Below are 19,433 nucleotides of genomic sequence, written 5' to 3'. Positions count from 1 at the left end.
ATTTTTCCTTCTTGGTAACCATAGCAACAGTGTTGTATTTTTCTACAAACTTTATCAATATATGATATTCAACTTTAGTTCTACCAGATAAGTACTATTCAAGGTGAGTCAAATAATATGTTTCTTGATTAAAAGGTAAGTAAATTACTAAAGCAGCAAAAAAATATCACTTTAAACAACTGGTATGTTGTTTCCATGGATACACTGCAAAGTAACAATTAATCCCAATTTTTCTTATGTTGTCAGTGTTGCAAGGTCCGAAGGATGTATATGTATATCTACAGAGTCTGACACATCTGTTTCATATTTGGATATTTTTTACTTAAAAAAGACGTTAATGGTAATCTAACAACCAAGCTTTATGATAAACGTGATGGCTTTAACTTTTCAATCGTCAACTTCCCTTACTTATGCAGCAATATACCTTCATCACCAGCATACAGGTTTATATCTCTCAGTTGATTCGATACGCAAGAGCATGCTCTACGTATGTACAATTTCTAAAACGAGGTAAATTATTGACAAACAAGTTGATGAAACAAGAATATCAGCAGTCTCGTTTAAAGTCATCATTTCGAAAGTTCTATGGTCGATACAATGACCTTGTCAGCAAATATAATTTATCATTGAGTCAAATGCTGACGTTTTTCATACTAATTGTTAGGCCATTATTTACACACTGAATTGTCGACGGATTTTTCCGTTATTTCCCGATCATGACAAGGAGCACACGGCGAGTGTGACCGGTCGGCAGGAGATGTTCACTCCTCCATGGCACCTGATCCCACCTCTGATGTTTTGGAGGTCCTTGTTTGCTCTGCACCTATTTTGTAATGTTTAATGGACTTTTGAGCTTGGATGCTGTTCGTTATCTCCATATATTTCATTTAAAGCGTCCCCAAATTCAAACAATGTCGATTCTCCAGGACTATTTTCCCTACGAATAATTTAGTCGTAGTGTAACTTACAGTGAGCTTCTTGAGCTTGCTCAAGATGCATCATCCACGTAAGTTTGGTTTAAGGAGTAGCAGACATAGATATGGACTTGTTCCTGAAGTTTTTATATTGCACTTATTCGAAAAAATATATAAAGGTGAGGTGCAGTATTTGAAGATTGTGTATTGGCTGGTAGTTTGCATACCAAAACGCACCATCCTTGCAAGTTTACTGAATGGTTAGTCAACACTTGGAGACTTTTAACATGATCAGATTTGTGACAAAGCCGCCACTTGCGGTGTATGTTCAGTAGCTATGCAGACTGGCATAGCACTTTTAAAAAAATTCGAACCTCGTAATCAACAAGCATTCGACAAAATGGGCGTGTTCAAAGCAAACTTCTTGCGATATGTAGCCTTGATGTACATGTACATTAACTGACTACCTACAGGTCGAACATTGTCAATACGGAAGTTTCTGTTTAACCTGAGCACCAAAGATTCATACTCAAGGTCACGTGGTTCAATTGTAATTTATTGTATTCATCGAACTTTGTCATCCTTTAACAAACATCTAGAAACCCAACTGAGATTCATTTGGAGAACTTCCAAAGAGAGAGAGAGAGAGAGAGAGATGTAAAATTGACCATGGCTCTGTGAATAAAGAAGCAGCCAATCACAGAATATCTGGTTGACTTACCCGTCCTTTGAATACTTTGTAAACACATTCCCGGTGAAAAAGTCTTCAGATATATATATATATAAAATCGCATTCCGCGCCCGTGTTACATATTTCCTTTCATATATATATTGTCTTCTTTTATAGACGATATATAAAGATGACACATAAACCCATCCCCACCCTCTAAATTTTCACTTAGATTTTACCATGACCCCAACTTGGATGTCGGACAGAGAATTTTTTATAACTGACATTCCATGCAATGGTTACACCGCTGTATTCTGGACGCGATTTATTACAATACTTAGGATTTTCTATAACAGACATCCAAGGCCCCATAGGGCTGTTTTAAACCGTTTAAAATAAATTAAAATATATCATAGTTAATTCATGGATATCATGCTTTGAGCGGGCACACGCATATAATACATAATACCCGATGCGACAAAAAGCGGAGTCTTTAATTAAGGTAGTCCGATCCTAAGGTTTTGAAAATCAGGCATTGAATAATTGGAAATGCTCACAAAAATGTCTCTGGATTCTCAAAGTAATGTGAATTTACCCACGGTAATTGTTCAAACTTCATCTTTAAAGTAAATCATATTATATAGGAAAAATTAGTAAATCTCAAATAAATTTTCAGGAAATGCGAATAAAGACACCTACTATGCATTTTCTAATTAGAAATTGATCAACAAATACATTGTAGGATAAAAAAAAAAACTATAGGTATCCAGACATTTGAAGAAAATTACATGATTTTTATACTTACACAGTACTTTAGTTTCTTCTGTATACTTCAATTATTTTATAATGCATAGTTTAATTATAAAGTGTTTCCTATCATTGCAAAACACCATAAATCATTTCTAATTTCATATCATGCTAATTAGCATTGGTATCTAAGGCTAAATTAAAGGAAAAGTGATCAAAAGTCTGTTTCTTTAAATTTGTATTTTAACATACCTTTGTAGGGTAAAAATATCAACGTTTGAAAAGGCAGTTTCTAAAACTTCGAAGAACCTTGCTTGAATCACATCGAGTTGCATAAAATGAAAATTGTTACATAAAAAGATTTCATATTTAGGCTTCATTGTGAGACTTTTTGAATTAAATAATAAAGAGTTATCCTTCCTGGCCGAGGATCGGATATCCTTAATCGAAGGATTTTTACAATGCTTGGATATGTAGCTCTCTGGTTTGTCTGTCCGAATTCTCAACCAGAGAGCTAACGTAACAGTTCTGTAGCTACCCAAACCCTAAGACGTGTGCTACAGCGCATTACTTGAGAGTTTTTGCCTAGCTTAGAAACATACTTGTATTATAATAATGCAATGTATGTAGATGCAATTCATGGGAATATCGTGACTTCAAGGAATATCAAGTGAAAAGACTGAATTACAACTAAAACAGTAATTGTTTCTTTTTCATGTATATTGCGTATCAAGCAAAATCTATAATAATATTCAATCTTCCATTCTAAAACCTTACATTAATAAGAAGATAAACAATTTATTTCCCAAGAGAAAAGCTATTGATAAACTATTCCTTCGTATTGTTTAAATCATGTCTTTAAAATTTAAAAATATAATAAATATGTTTTAATTGTTTAAATTTCATTTCCGCTCTATAAAAAATGTTACACAGCTGTTTTAGGTCTCCGAACTCGTATGCTTCTCATTTTCTTTCGCTTTAGGTTAGTCAAGGTCTCTTTTTCATTTTCTGATATAGAATCTCGTCTTTGGGAGTAAAATGTCTTTCCAGGGATTATTGCGTTGCGACTGCGCGGTCGGGGCACCCTTTGTGTAGGTGTAGCTGGTTTTGGAGGTTGGTGGGCCTGTAGTCCTAATTTTTCAAAGTCCCTTACAATATCGGGACTGACGGGCGTGTCCGGCCGAGGTCTGAGATCTTTGGGTTTGAAAGACGCTTGTCCACGGCTGTATGTTGTATTCCCCGACTTCGGTCGTCCTAAAAGTAAGTTGTTTGCGTTTATCATCTTTGCATTATTTTTTAACTGACAAGATTTACAAGCACGTGGTAGAGGTTTACTTTGCGTTTGCTTTTCCTCGTCGATACGAGGCTGACGCATGCGTTGATCATATTTTGTCTCTTTACATTGAGAACTAATACAGAATACTTGTCTACAATATTCACATACATTAAATTGCACATTTTTCTCGGGACAGTCCCCGGTACAAGCAGGCTGTAAACACCTGTTACAGCATCTGCGATCACGTATTATAGGCTTGGCACTCGTAACACGCTTTGATTTCCGGTTTACCTGAGATCGTTTACATTCCCACTCCTCTGTATCTATTTGAAGACGTTCTAACTCAACCAGACGGTCTAGCATTAAGTCTAAATTGTCTTTCGCTTTAGCTCGTGTATGATCCCTCCAGTTCCATTTTAACCTTGCCATTTGCCGTAAATCCAAGTCACTAAATGGTTCGGGAATGGGGTCAGCGAATTCATATGGAGGGATGTCAACATGATCTGCATCAAAGTCGTACTTCCGCCATCCTTTAGAGGAATCTGGAACGACGAACGAATCCAGTTTTTCGGGTCTGAGTATTAGATCCGGAACTTCTCGATTTTTATCGATTTCCGGTTCAAAATCACTATCTTCGTCATCAGAGCTACTTCCGCTACTGTCGTCGTCAGTCTGACTGCTTTCAATTCCGCTTGTGCTATTGTCTTCATCTTTCTCCTTGCTCCTTTTGCTTTTTTCAGCTTTTAATTTCTCACTGTCATCTTCATCATCTTTTTCGTTGTCACTTCCGGGAATTCGATCTCCGAATGTCTGCTGTTTGTAAGAGTCACCAATTAGGGACGATAACACTCGAGGGTTTAAGGAATCAAATGGACCTGGTCTAACATCACTCGGTGTCTCACAGCGTCGGGCGTTAGCGGGCACTGACCGAGGCCTGCGCATGCGCTGTGCATAACATCTTGAAGGTGGAGGGGTGGGGGCTCTAAAAGAAAAAAAGAGCACATGTTGTTAAATGACCTTGGAGTTATCTGCCATATCAAATGGAGATAAATTTATCTCAATATTAAAGAATTCAATGTTGCTTCTGAATAATTTAGAAGGTTTTTCTGCAAATTGGTCTTTAATCTCTGTAACATAATGGTCAAATTATTGTTAAACGAAATTCCAGTATGCATGTTAACACACTATTTTGCAATATGTCGATTACGGTCTTTCATTTGATTATGAATTAGCAGCATTTAAGGTGGTTGATATTTAGAAAATAATTGTCCTTGGCAAAATATTAATAATGCAAGCGCACTTAGTAATCTGTTTATTGTAAAACTGAAGCACATTAAGAAATTTTCGTTTTCCTTTTGCAGTCTACAGTATTCATCACAATCCACCGGTAGATTTCGAGAAATTTAATTACTGCCGTTAAGTGAAAAAAATGTTTACAGCTGATAGTTCAAAAAATATGCATGAAAATAAGATGCTATCACTGTGAGCCTTTCTGTTCAATTTGAAAAAATCCAAAGGACAGAAACGATTTGCTTTTCAACCTCTTGATGACTGAAACCAGTAGATAATAGTAGAGACCTACATATATACTACATGTACAGCTGTAGGTCTTTCATTATTGGTTTGCAATTAATTTTTTGTGATGAAATACAATAAATTAATTTACCCTTCACCAAGTACCCGGTGACAAGCAAAGTGCATTAGAATATTTAATATCAATTTATTAATTCTATACATGTACATGTATTTCTGTTGCGTTGTGCAACTATTATGCCCAAGTGTCTTTAAGCGCCTGCCTGATTGCGATGGACTTCCGCCAACACCAGATGGTGCTGTAATATTGCATGAGTGAGTTTTACCTGATCGAAGGAAGGAAGGATCGAGAACGAGGAACTCTTAACCCTGATCTGTTTCTTATCCTAACACAGGAAAACACGTGAAATAAAGCAAAGTTTTCAATCTGATGATCAAGGAACCATTGCTGTTTTTATTATTTACACAATGAATTTTCTCGACAAGTATTATTAACTTAAAGTGTATTAAGATCAAACGACACGTTCCTTTATAGTATATAATTTTTTTCCAAGAATATGTCATTGAAGTATTGCTACTTTCACAAGTTTCCTAACAAAAAATTAAGGTACCTTACCAGGCATTTGTGCAAGATACCAGAGGATGCTATTTACCATATAATCCTATTGGAAATCACTACCATTCCCAATATCACAATGTTTTGGTGTCTTTATTTACTTAGACATTTTGAAAACGGTTTAAAAATCATAAGATAATGATGATTATGATAAATTTGTTGTATATACAAAACAGATTATCGAGCAACGTGTCGTCAGACCTTAAATGAAAGCTCTCCTGTTGAAACCAGGAAAAAAAAATAACGTAAAATAATATACAATAGGTACTTATTATTTTTCTCTCTCTAATTTATGAATCTAGCACGGTATAGTCTAGATGTATTTGATAAAGAGAGTTGACAATGATATAACAAGTGTTAAGAGAAACCTGATATAAACAAAGACGAGATAAAGTTTCTATAGTTACCTGTCGGGCTGGGGTTGTTGTATTGGGCGACACCTTAGGAAAGAAGTTTCCTTCTCGTGATAGTCCAGGGGTGGCCAGTCTTTGGGTTTGAACGCCTTCAGACTAGCAGCCAGCTGAGACCGATAGATCTGGGCTCCTGTCTCCACGGGAGAAGGCTGCTGATACAACTTCTGTAAACAAAGGCAGCGATTATTTCATTGAGTTACATATCCCAGCCATTAAATCAAACTGCTGACGTGTTAAGACTCTCACATTGAAGACCACTCTATCACCTAATGCCACTATTGAATAAATCTGTCTCCATAGTCATGCAAAAACTAGGAGAGAATGGTTACCATGGTTACAAACACCAGATATATTTGATCTGTTTAAGAGGTATAATAACGGTTATAGAGAGCAGGTTTTCTGTCCGTTTGTATCTTCAATGAATTTATAGATACTTAAAATACATACACAGGTTGGTTTGTATCAAAAGTCAACAGTTAAAGTCTACTTGGTGATAGCAAGCTGCCCCTAACACCCAGCCACAGGTAAGGCACGACATATTCTGTTTTATTTGATTCTAATAAGCATTTATAGAGCTACTAATATTTTAAATGGGGCATATTTAATTATTTAAATTGATTTTTGTACATCTAACGATTTATCCCTGTAACCCATTACAAACTTGAGACATTCTCGCACATGCAAGTCTCTTCAGGTGTACACGAGAAAATAACACGATTTCTATTTAGAGTATAGTAATGTCAAATCTACTCTAGCTATGTTAATAAAAGATGGCGGACTGCTTTAATTGAAAGAAAAAATACTTGTTAGTAGGAATGATAAAAATGTAGATTTTTTGTGGTAAGTACATGTAGTTCATGCGCGCCAAGTGGAGAAGGAACGGATCTAAAATAAAACCACCACCATTAGCTTACCACTTTTGTCACTGTGTAAGGCAGTTCAAATATCTGTGCAGGAGAAAAATTAAAAAAAAAAAAAGACTGAAATATTTTAATTTCGTGTGTGTGTAAGTTACGAAATGTCAACTTAACCAGTAGCTGATCAGTTTTACAAAGATAATGTTAACTCGACACAAGTCTCCAAACAAAAGTCATTTCAAGTATGATCGACGAAAGATTTCCATGTGGAAAAGTCCGAGCTTCTAGGCTGCTTTCTTTATTCTTAATTAAACTGTGATTTGATGAAGTACACGCTAGAGTGTGGATTGTATTGATTCTACTTCCGTAGCATTCTTTCTTAGGCAGAATGACAAAGGTTCTTGGTCACTGGAAACTTTTCAGTAGTGATGACCGTTGGGATGAGTACATGAGAACATTAGGTATGTTACTTACTATAGAAATTATCTCGTATATTCACGATTCACATACAGTATGTATACTGTAAGATGCGTACAGTCTTATAGGCTTTATAAAAAAGGACAATTAAACTATTGCAATTTATAAATATATATTTCAAGTACATGTACATGATTTTCCATAACATCGTACGGCTTTTGTAAAGTGTCTAGAGAATTTGATAAAAACTCTAAAGAAAGACTCTTAATTCAGCCCTTGAACTTGCTCAGAACTCTAGGTTAATACTGGTTATCAGTGATAAGTGGACTTCTTGGTCTCCTTTGACTTTACTCCACTTAACCGAGTTGAATTTCATGGTCAAAAACGACAGCTCTTGATCAAAGTGTGTGAAGTTTATTATGCTACTGAGAATACGAAATTTTCTTCGACCTTAGGTTAACAAGAATGACATCACAGAAACTATCAAATCGTATTTCCTTTCAATATAACTTTCATCGAATACTATAGTACATGCATAGCATGTAAACATTCTACTGACCCCAAAATACCATTGTAACCGTCTTCTCAAAAATGATACCTGAACAGTCTACTTAAAAGTAGCATTGTAACAGTCTAGCCAAAAATACCAATCGTAACAGACAACCAAAAACACCATTAACATTCTTAAATTCTAGCCAAAAAAATCCTTGTAACAGTCTACCCAAATTACCATTATAACAGTCTACACTGTACCCCCCAAATCCGTCACAACAGTCCACCAATATTCCAACTGAAATTTTGTTCTGTTGTGTTATTTTATTTCAAAACAAATTTTTTCAGGATATCAGAAACTAAATTTAATCATCCTATTTGTAAGACTTTGATATATGTCTTTAGGGATCGGGTTTGTTTTACGTAAAGTGGGGAATTCCATCACGAGCTATGAAGAGCTCAAACAAGATGGAGACACGTGGGAACTGCTTATCACATCCACCTTCAAAAACGCTCATCTCAAATTTAAACTGGGAGAGGAATTTGACGAAACGACGCTAGATGGCAGAAAATGTAAGGTAAGGTGATGTTTCATTCGCCAATTAAGGTAAATGTAACTCAAACTTGATAGTGCTTTAGTCTAGACCATCCAAGACAAATCCATAGACCCAGAGTTCAGTCATGTTAATGCTTAAGAGTTCTGACGGTGCTTTGACCTCTTTACTGATATTCAGCAGTCCAAATGGTCAAATTGTATATATCACAATTATTTATAAACCATAAAACATTCTTATATGCATTTTTTTAAAAATGCCAGTGAATGAAACGCCAAACTATTATCAACAAGAACAAAAGAAGAAATTACTATAGTTATATAGTATTTAATTTAATGTACAAATAACTTGTTCAGAAGGACTTTGTTATTTCAGTCATCCTTCGTAATAGAAGGTGATGACTTAGTTCACTATCAGAAAGGTTTAAAGGAAGACGATGTAGCCTCTAAAATCGTCCGAACACGAGTGGATGAGGAGACGATGACGATTGTAAGTGATTCTATCTGACTTCAAATATCTCTGTGGTCTTGGGTATTATGGACAATAACTAATATACATGTACATTTAAGATGGCTGACACATATAATTTACTTTCTCCGTTCACACAATTAATTACAATTTTAAGCGTGATTTACTAGTAGTGTATTTGAACAAACTAAAGATTTTCTTCTCTGTTATTTTACAGACTCTTGAAGCTATTGGCAAGAATGTTACTACTGTGCGTACTTTTAAACGCTACACACCATAGGACATTGGAATGACCATATTTCCCATAATTTGCATAATATTTTTCCTTGGGCGGTGTTTAAACGTGACGTCATTGCATATTCTGGTTTTTCATGCTCGTGGGAATACGATACGCTCTGTACTTTTAATCCATAAAAGCTGGATATTGAAGTCATGACAGGATTAGAAATAAATCGATTTACAATTGGGATACTTTTTTCATTATATTTCAGCCATAAGCAAGCAACATGTTAGCAGAAAATCGTGGCAAAATGACTCGCATACCCACGGGAGCACGAAATCGCGTACTGCTTTTAATTAACCATGGAAGATAGAACTTTTATTCTTAAAAACTGGATGTTTTACTGATTTGTCAGGAGAAACCTAAAAGAGAATGAGCTAATGAGGTGTATCATTTCCACATCCTTAAGAATATTTTTATTTTCCAGAACTAAGAGACGGTTGTGAAATTCATGAATTCTTGACAAAAGCTGAAAGGTCCTTAAGTTTACAGTATGAATACGAAATGATGATATTCATAATGAATTAAAATAACCATTGTTAGTCTAAGTCTTCACATCACAAAATAAGCTGATTTGGCTGGACTGAAATCTTTCTCATCTTGATATTATTTAAAGGTAAAGTCTCCAACTTTGGTCATTTGCAATTCAAATGAATATCAAACAGTCTACTTAAACAGCAACATACATGAAATAGCCATGAAATCTAAAATGTAGCCACTTGACAATTCTCATACCTGTAAGAGCGCGTACGAGTAGGAGTTTTCGGGTAATGAAATTAGGTCTGGAAACGCCCCGTCACTAAGAATTCCAAAATTGTTACCAACCAGTACTACAGATCACGCTACTGATAACCAGCACAAAGTGATGCACACGACAGAGACCCTTTTATGATAAATATTGTCATTATCTTAATGGCCCTGTCGACAGGAAACAAAATCAATAAGGAAATACCTCTAACGACGCAGGAGGCTGCAGTTTGCTTTGAATTTCAGATATACTTTGAGAAAAGGAAGCTCTCATCTTGGTATGCAATTGTATCGATGATTACAATTATCAGACATGAAAAACAGAAGTCAGTGACACAACATCCATGTTACCAGTCCGGCAATTCTGATTGACAAATGCTGAACAACATCCCAAAACACATCAAGGGACTTCCCTATCCGTAGAGTTGTATACAGTGTAGACTTGAATGTTGAAGTTGAATCGCTTTGAACACACACGCACAAACACACACACAAATGACACAATGGTTGTTAAGCAGTAGCTTTCATTACATGACAAAACAGAAGGTACTAAAAAAGAAGCAAAAAGTTAAACTGAAGACGTTGACGTTTCCGGATTTAACGCTGCTGTTACCTTGTAATTTCGGCGTCTCTTCCTTTTCTTTTTTAGTCGCTTGGTAGCCATGTTTAATTCATCCACTGATATAATTAACATGGTAAATAATCCCTCTATTGTTTCCTGGACAGATGACACAGTTTTTTTAACTGATCTGATGGAAGATTGGCATTGCTCTACCCTTTGTTCTGCTTTGGATTAAATATCCTATGATGACATACCTGCCGATTTTTCGCTAGGTCAATTTGTGCTTTATCGTCTCTCAAACTCAGAGGAAAACCTTCTACATTAATCACACAGCAACACATGTCTCCGTTGTGTCCGGAGAATTATAAGTATTTAATATGCCATATCTCATCAACAGTACAGTTTTATGAACTAAGATATTTATAATCCACAGAGTGGGTTCTAGGTGCATATACCAGGTACAACAATTTCTGGCTCTAAATCTCAGTGAGAGGACATTCAAGGTAAAACAATCAAGCTATACTCTGATTCTTTCTGTACTCCAGCATGCTAGAGGTTCACGGCGACTTGGCGCCGAGGTATATAAGGAGCGTAGGGACGTTAACCGAGGCTCTTACTTGTAGGAGTTATTCTTTCTGCAGTGTCTCTTTCATATATTGCAGGATTGTTTCTTAATTTCTTACCCGGTAAAGAAAGAGCAAAACACAAGAATTACCAAAATGCAGTATGGAATTTGTCCATTGTAAGATTGACAAATCTGCCCTGTTGGGAGTAGTTATAAAATTTCCAGATTTGCATCATTTTAAAACTATTTTATTTTAATGCAAAGACCGTGTAAATTTTATTAATATAGCTTCCTGATTATGTGAGTGTTTTATCATTGTCATGTATTCCAAAGTGACTAACGATCGATTAGTTAAAGCGCTGTTTAAGCAATTGATCTCTCACAACTCACGCTACAAAAATCCACCAAAAGTAACCCTTGATATAAAATTTAAATGCCACAGTTCTTATATACGGTGTATCGGTGCTGTTCGTGCATAAAGTGACAATATACGCCATGTTGAAATTTGTTTACGTAGCAACGAAAGCATGACATTAATTAACTGCACAGCCCATCACACGTGTCATTGTTTACTTTTTACATTTAACAAGCATTGTGTATTTTACAACAAATCCATTACAAAAAGCGTGATTTTATTGACCAACACACTGAACACGTTAATAAGAAAGATAGCTCTGTTCTAAGGATCAGTGAAAGTTCCTACCTGATAAGCAGAAGTCCTGAATTTATTCCGAAGGTTCATGCTGACATCTCGCACCTGTTCTGTGAGCTTCTTAAACTCCACCTGATCATTGGTTGACCAAATTAATGAATCCAAAGTTTCTTTAAAATCGTAATCCATTACAATAGACTATCAGTTAACAAATCAGCACAATTATTGATATATAAAAAGATCAGAGAGGCGAATCGGACATATATCAAATCAATATACATGTCCCAGTTCCAGTTTTTGATATTCTAAATGTAATATGCAACAGATCCACCTCCACATGATATCAATAAAACCCGTCACCACGCATAAAACAATGGCGGGTATTCACATCCACTTTTACCTTGAGCAAAGTTGTCGGGACGTTTTAAATACCAGCGGAAAATGTCGACACAAGTTTACACCTTCTTAGACTTGGAGATATGTTTCTCTAACTTCAGTATTATTATGGAAATGTAATTAAAGTTTAAATGCATTAATACTTTTTGAGTCTTTGTGACAGATTTGAAGGACATTCATTCTTCTTTACGTACCGAGATAATTTTCTAAGTTGCTTTGGATTGGTATAATTTTTAAATGCTTCCCTTATTATTTCACAGAATCAATACGAATTCAGGGTCTTTCAAGGGATCTTTAAATATCTGAGTGACTATTATAATGTATGAAATATGAAATATTTACCTTGGATAACCGGCACAAATTTTCATCTGAAAAACATAGCAGAATTTATGATGATGTTTATTTTCCAGCGGATTTATATGCTTTGAGTACTCTTCTCATCAACTTATATAAATGCTTGATTTAACCGATACTAAGTTCACATATCTCAGAGAGATTTCTTACATGTACTTTATTTTAAAAACTGCAGATCGGATTTTCATATGCAAATAAACAACTAAAAAACTTTCCTACCAATGAATACCAGAAAGAATTCTTTTGTCAGGACAAAATATTGGATACTTACTATCTTTGTCGCTCTTGATAAATTCTGGTAAATCTATCGTTTCTTCTCGTAATTCTACATCACTGGGCGCCCATCCAATATACTTCAGGGTAGCCTGCAAAAAAAGTAAATAATATCCTAATTTTTCACAAATTAAAATTCCAATTCTAATATGAAACACTCCCCCTCCAAATATAAACTTTATAGTTACATTCATTCCTTCCAACTCAGTTGTGTCATCGTTTGTGTCCTCATTTATTTCATCAGATGATAATTTTTAGCTGGTCACTTACCTTGTCAAAGAACCTATAGCCTTTTATTTCAAATGCTAACAACGCATGGATTGAAATGTTTTAAAAATTTTGATCAAGGTCCAATGAAACAACAGGAGTTACCCATTAGGCTTTCTATGGCATTCAATACATAATGACAACAGACATGAATATTGATCAGACGGAACATCAAAGTCTCTATGATTTGACGACAGTTGGAGATAGGACGCTCCCATACACTGCATGATTCAGCAGCCTTAAAATATTAATGTTCAATAAACTTAAACGGGCACCTGTCGTGAACCCCTGGCCAAGTGCACGTGAATTTACATATCATTTATAATTGGCAAGAGCATAAATGATTTAGTGTTAGCTTGTAAATGCCTGGCCCAGTGTTGACAACTTTAAATCATAAATTGGCTGGTGGATTGCAGGGTTAGTGCCGTGTTAAGACAAATAATACTGACCCCTGTTAATTTTACTTCTACAAAAACATTTTTTACGGCTGAGGGGTCATTTTTTCTACGTCAAAAAGTGATCCCGGTCATAATTCTACAGGATCATTATTTCTTTACACTAGCCACTTCTAAAGAGAAAATTTTACATATTATAAACGTAACACAGTCTACATGTGTATGATAGATATGTGATGTATACAGTAAAATACCAATATGATACTTTTCATGATTTTGTCGTTTTCCGACAAATGAAAACTAGAAAGTGCAAACGTTTCTATCAAAATCAAAGAAGGATTTGTGTCCATGCCCATATTGCCTTTAAGTCTCAGAAAGGGTAATAAATTACTCTAAAGCACAAGATGTTTAAGCAGACGGAGACAAACCAACATTCAAATATCTAAAGAGTATAATTACTCAGGTACAATTACGGGTGTTATTTTTTTTAAATACTATTATGTATTTTATCAATTTTTATTGAAATGAACCAAAAATGTAGGAGGAGTATAGTGTTTAAAAAAAATGTTTGTATCTAGGCACGCGGGTTTCCGCACCGTGCCGACGATGGGGTTGGAGGAATTTGTAATTTTATAAATTTATCATTTAATATTCTGATATTATCGATTGAAAATCACATGCAGTCATATAAAAAACTAACACCTTCTTTAGTGGTTTCCAGAAAATGTTGATCCAATTTTATAAAGTGAACAGATTTTATAAAATGGATTAGATGATGATCATTAGGGCATTTAAAAAAAACAGAACTACGGTATTTTTTTTTTCTGGTGGCGTCTACATAGTACACGTATCAGTCTTCACTTGAGATAAGGATAGAATGAAAAAAAAACCGCTAAAAAGGAAATTCTGTTTAAACACAACTTTCTGCCTTTTCTGTTTTGTTTTATTGATTAAGTTAAAAGCGAAATTCCTGTCTTGGACTTTCTTTAATAATCCCTGTACGATCAGCGATCTGTCACTTCAAAGTCAGCATACCTTGTTAAACTCGGGGTTGAGATTTAAACTATGACAGGAACACACACTTATATCAACAAATCACCACTGTTAGATAGCTAGGCAAGCAATTTACAACAATTACAAAATATTGATACTTTGGGTCATTTTTTTTTTCAAAATATGTTTTCCTGAATTCAGAACCCACCCCCTCCACCACCACCAATTCAATATGTCAGATTTGATATACATGTATATCGTATGTTACATGTTTGATGTAGGTAATTTCTTGGCAACCTCAAACGACTCCAAGCGACAGAATGAAACAAGTAACTACATTGTAATGTCAACTTAACAAAGGCGATCTCGAGATTAATTTTCCAATTTATTAAAACTTTCATTTTCGGATGAGAACGGATATAAGTTGGTCTATTATTATTCTAATGTCACATTATTCTTTCTATAAACATATTGAATTATTCGTATCTATGATCTTTTGTTTGTGTAGCCGTTTATGTTAGTCAGAAAGTGACAAATCGCACCTTCGTTTTCAGTCTTTATCGTTATATCTTTTAGTCAATTTTACAACACGTTTTTTGAATACAAGTTGGTGTTATTGAACAATCCATTACAAATCCCGAGACATGAAAGTTAATGGGATTGAAATGCTTTACTGAAAGAAACTGCATGAAAATATCGATAATTTAAGCTTAATCCGGATCACGTTATTCAAGCTTTAATTCATTGTGTACTTTAAAATATCAGATGTTGTAAAAATTCAAACAAAGAATACATGTATAGGATATCGTCGGAGAAAGTACCTACACAGATGTTGTGCCTTCGGAGACTAATAATTTTTATTTTTACACTATTTTTTTTTTATTACAAGAGCCTGTTCTCATTTTTAACTGAGACACTGTTATGTGTTGCTTACTAGTATTACCGGTATCAGTCAAATCAATACAGATTCAGTAAAACATAAAAAAAATCTGTATATTGAAGTAAACGCTAAGTAATTTATTTTGAACAAAAACTAGGTTACCTATTTATGCAAGTATTTTGCTCATCAATAATATTACATATTCCAGACATTTTTTTTTTTGAGTTAATTGATATGGAATAACAGTTATTCAGTCGCATTCACCGGTTCTTTATTTTCGCGGCAAGGCAATCTCCCGACATTACGTGTGGTCGGGGTTAAGAAGGTTTTCATGTAAAAAATCTAATTTTACAATATCGTTTAGTTGACTTTAAAAAATTGAAATAGAACTACATACTTTATTTGAAAATAGTAATTTGGTAGGTTTTTAAAGAGGAAACAATTTAAGCATTTTAAAAAATGGTTAATAAAAAAACCCAAACCGAATCAAAAATATTCCTTTAAATTTTACTCTGTCCATAAAGAAAAAAATCTACAGACATTGCTAGCAAAATGCAGGAATATAAAATGAACTATTTTAAGCTTTAAAACTTAGGTAAAATAAAGCCCTTTTTCAGCGAAGCATTCAACATAGCCTTTAATGTTATATTTTTAGTTGATCTGGATAAAATATCAAAACAAGATAAACTCAAATAATTATATACTTGTTCAAAAGCTAAATACAAACCCCGAAAATTGTGCATACATGTAACTGAGAATATAACAATATCAAACAGTTTTTATTGCAAAAATAATTACTCATTTTGAGCGGGATCGAATAGTTGTTCTAAAGTAGTTTACATGAGGACAATTTATGATAACTTCAATCAGCATTTCAATTTGCATTAAAAGTTTGAAATTCACCTAATGATTATTTCTTTTTTTTTTTTTTTTTTTTTTTTTTTTGTCCCCCGCTTTCACGAAAGCGAGGGGACATTAAATCTCATTCGTCTGTCAGTCTGTCCGTCTGTCACAAAATCTTTTACTCAAACCTTTGAAAGAGAAGAGATATAGGGCTTTCATATTTCACATGCACATTATCTGTGACAGGACCTTTCCAAATATACTATGATTTTTGACCCCGTGACCTTGACCGTGAAGTTTGACCTACTTTTCAAAAATTTTAACATTACTTTGAATTGGTCATAACTTTTGAATGAGAAAAGATAGGCTAAGGGTTTTCATATTAAATATGCATATTACCTGTGACAAGACTTTTCCGAATACATACTACGATTTTTGACCTCGTGACCTTGAAGTTTGACCTACTTTTCAGATATTTTATCTTTGCTTTTAACTTTTGATTGAGAAGAAATAGAGCTTTCATATTTGACACGTGCATTACCTGTGACATTTTTAAACCCATGACCTTGAAGTTTGACTTAATTTTCAAAAAATGTTTACATTGCTGATAATTTTTGATTGAGAGAAGGTATGGTATTTACATTTGAAATGTTCATTACCTGTTTTAAGACCTTTGATGTAGTTTTGAAAAGCTATATTTTTTTGTCATAACTGTTATTAATTCAATAATTTATGTCATTTTTGTATAATGCACAGACAAGACAGGACACACAAACAAGACAGTTACAATACGCCATATATAATGGCATCCCATCCACTAAGACACCGAAAGCGGGGGACCACAATTCTTTTTTTTTCTCTTTTTTTTTGACGATCACTACATTCTAAATTTAAAGTTAGTCAGCACTTTAACAGAATCTACATGCATTTTTAAATTTGAAACGTAACTTTAAAGAAAATGGATGTCATCGGACACACTTTTTAAAGAATATGCCTTTTTTAACAAAAAAGATACAAAAAGTGAATTTACAAAATAATAATAATAATAATTTCGCAAATTGCAAAATGATTCTGAGATTCCTACCGGATCGAGGCGTGAGAAAGCTGTCCGACCGACCATGCTGTCATCAGAGTCCGGAGTCTCCGTGTAGTAGCCTGCTTCCGGTCCAGAGTTTTCCGTAGAGCAGCAGACGATGACACTATCCTGCAGCACCTTTTCTCTGCGTAGTGACGTCACACCATCTCTGCTTTCCCTGCATTTAGAAAGGCGGTAAAGTATCAGTCTGGGATTTCGATGATTATAGCCCTCCTTTCTGATCATCATCCCTCAGTGAATAGGAGGATCAGACAACTAAATGATTACAGATCTACCCACGCCAAGATAAATCTTTCTTAAATTGTGAGCCATAGTTTTTATCCCATTGTAACAAACAAAAATATGAATGTAAAAATCCTCTTTCTTTGTGTTTTCATATGAAAGAAAAGTGATGTTGCGGCATGCAGAAATCCCCTCTGAGGATAGTCCTCAGGCCTCTCTTCCAAAACATCTACATGTACACTCGTCAGCAAGAAACAACATCTACAATCCTCAGCAAGAAACAGAAAAGTTTCACAACTTCAAGTAAATCAATATGTTCTTCATTATAAAGTCCATTTCAAAGATGAATAAATTTATCTAATCAATCTCTCGTATCAATTTTTTTTTCGAAATATAAGGCGATTTTTTTTAATCATTAAAGTTCGATAACGACTTTGAGTGTATCTATGAAGAAGCCAATATTTCTGTTATACAACTTAGAACCAAAGTGAAAACAATCGTTAGAATTTTAAGAGCTTTGTTATTTCCCCGAAGGTGAAAAAAGACAAACACTTAGAACACAGATCGAAGATTATGAATAGGTAAGATTATAACGCTCCACGTTTGCTTTTCTCATTTAGGAGCAGTATATACTGTAATAACGATCAGAATTAGGTTACGGGAATAAGGGGTCGAACAGGAACTTATTCTAGAATTATTGCAATATTTTGGTCAAAGTAACTCTTAAAGATTTTCTTTTTTTTAAATGAATATTTGGATTTTTTTAAAAGACAGAGCTGAAATTCTTGAATAGAGATGGTTAACAATGAGCAAGCAAGGTAAACAATAAAATCCCATATCGATGTTATTATAGTTGAGTAAACGCTGTGCAAAAACAGAACTCCCTGATCAAACTAATGGTTTTGGTAGACAAAGAAATGTAGCCAAACCCGATGAAAAGGTAAATTAAAACTTTAAACACGTTCTCACCAAATACATTTCTTAAATGCGTACATGCTCAGTGCAGATACGTGAATTTGTCAGATGAAAACCGAGTAGAAAATTAAACTTTGGAACTCAAGACATTAGTATCAATACTTCAAAGACGACCCAGAAAACGAAATATATCAATTACTGTAGATTAATTGTATGGTTAAGATGATATTTGACAAAGTTCTACTTGTGTGGCACTGTTAATCATACATTTTCTAATTAGAACGTTTAAAGTCAGTTTTAAAGCAATGTCATAGGTAAAACCTAGCATTCTGTCATAGGTAAAGCAGAGCATTCTGTCATAGGTAAAGCCTTCTGTCATAGGTAAAGCCTAGCATTCTGTCATAGGTAAAGCCTTCTGTCATAGGTAAAGCAAAGCCTATAGCATTCTGTCATAGGTAAAGCAAAGCCTATAGCATTCTGTCATAGGTAAAGCCTATAGCATTCTGTCATAGGTAAAGCCTTCTGTCATAGGTAAAGCCCGGCATTCTGTCATAGGTAAAGCCTAGCACTCTGTCATAGGTAAAGCCTTCTGTCATAGGTAAAGCCTTCTGTCATAGGTAAAGCCTAGCATTCTGAACGATAAATTGTTTCAAATGACGTTAGCAATATAGCAACGCTGCTCATGGTTCCGAACATTTATCTCTCCGGCAGACGCACATTTGTTCTGTCGCCGGAAATGACATCAAAACATAACCGAAGATGCTTAAACCGAACCAACCATACATTGTAAAGGAGACACCTCACGATATTGGAAAATCGGACCAGAGATCGATACGCTCCAGGAAGAATGCCATTAAGATTTCTCTCTTAGATATCAGTATCAAATAATCAATCTCTACTTTGAGAAATTGAATAATCCTTCTTTAGTATTCCTTTTAAAACCAGAAGTCTCTGATGAGACTGTAGCTCTACTGGTCTGTTTTTATAACAAAAGAAAAGTAGCACTTGGATTTGAAACATTGCAACATGCAACAAT

General features: G+C 34.6%; 2 protein-coding genes across 6 annotated transcripts; one reads left to right on the top strand and one right to left on the bottom strand.

Annotated features, from left to right (window-relative positions):
• Nucleotides 1-3,033: 3,033 nt before the first annotated feature.
• On the bottom strand, nt 3,034-17,594 carry LOC133172122 (uncharacterized). 5 transcript variants are annotated; one of them, XM_061306939.1, is made up of 7 exons: nt 17,249-17,594; nt 12,785-12,878; nt 12,502-12,527; nt 11,815-11,895; nt 7,084-7,116; nt 6,164-6,333; nt 3,034-4,589 (listed from the first exon to the last, which is right to left on the bottom strand). In XM_061306939.1, the coding sequence occupies exons 1-7, from the start codon at nt 17,486-17,488 to the stop codon at nt 3,257-3,259; spliced, it is 1,977 nt and encodes a 658-aa protein (XP_061162923.1). In that variant the 5' UTR covers nt 17,489-17,594; the 3' UTR covers nt 3,034-3,256. The 5 variants fall into 5 exon arrangements, with proteins under 5 accessions (XP_061162923.1, XP_061162924.1, XP_061162925.1 ...); XM_061306940.1 differs by lacking the exon at nt 7,084-7,116 and having other exon boundaries at nt 17,249-17,592; XM_061306941.1 differs by lacking the exons at nt 7,084-7,116; nt 12,502-12,527; nt 12,785-12,878; nt 17,249-17,594 and having other exon boundaries at nt 11,815-12,097.
• On the top strand, nt 7,383-9,426 carry LOC133172126 (fatty acid-binding protein, liver-like). Its single transcript, XM_061306948.1, has 4 exons — nt 7,383-7,487; nt 8,341-8,513; nt 8,865-8,978; nt 9,175-9,426. The coding sequence occupies exons 1-4, from the start codon at nt 7,415-7,417 to the stop codon at nt 9,235-9,237; spliced, it is 423 nt and encodes a 140-aa protein (XP_061162932.1). The 5' UTR covers nt 7,383-7,414; the 3' UTR covers nt 9,238-9,426.
• Nucleotides 17,595-19,433: the final 1,839 nt, after the last annotated feature.

Source organism: Saccostrea echinata, unplaced genomic scaffold, assembly GCF_033153115.1.
Source record: "Saccostrea echinata isolate AGI-Se365-2 ecotype Australia unplaced genomic scaffold, CSIRO_AGI_Sech_v1 ptg000054l, whole genome shotgun sequence".
In the NCBI taxonomy this organism is placed as follows: Eukaryota; Metazoa; Mollusca; class Bivalvia; order Ostreida; family Ostreidae; genus Saccostrea; species Saccostrea echinata.
The sequence above is the reverse complement of the archived record's forward strand: the minus strand, read 5'-3'. Positions and strand labels throughout refer to the sequence as shown.

What these genes read in the sequence shown, in the direction of transcription:
- LOC133172122 (XM_061306939.1), bottom strand. Translation starts at nt 17,488, where the DNA reads ATGATGATCAGAAAGGAGGGCTATAATCATCGAAATCCCAGACTGATA. An exon ending in CTTTCTCACGCCTCGATCCG is followed by an intron (nt 12,879 to 17,248) that starts GTAGGAATCTCA and finishes CTTTTTTTGCAG; the next exon opens with GCTACCCTGAAGTATATTGG. An exon ending in CAACAACCCCAGCCCGACAG is followed by an intron (nt 4,590 to 6,163) that starts GTAACTATAGAA and finishes TTTTTCTTTTAG; the next exon opens with AGCCCCCACCCCTCCACCTT.
- LOC133172126 (XM_061306948.1), top strand. Translation starts at nt 7,415, where the DNA reads ATGACAAAGGTTCTTGGTCACTGGAAACTTTTCAGTAGTGATGACCGT. An exon ending in TAGATGGCAGAAAATGTAAG is followed by an intron (nt 8,514 to 8,864) that starts GTAAGGTGATGT and finishes TTGTTATTTCAG; the next exon opens with TCATCCTTCGTAATAGAAGG. An exon ending in ATGAGGAGACGATGACGATT is followed by an intron (nt 8,979 to 9,174) that starts GTAAGTGATTCT and finishes GTTATTTTACAG; the next exon opens with ACTCTTGAAGCTATTGGCAA.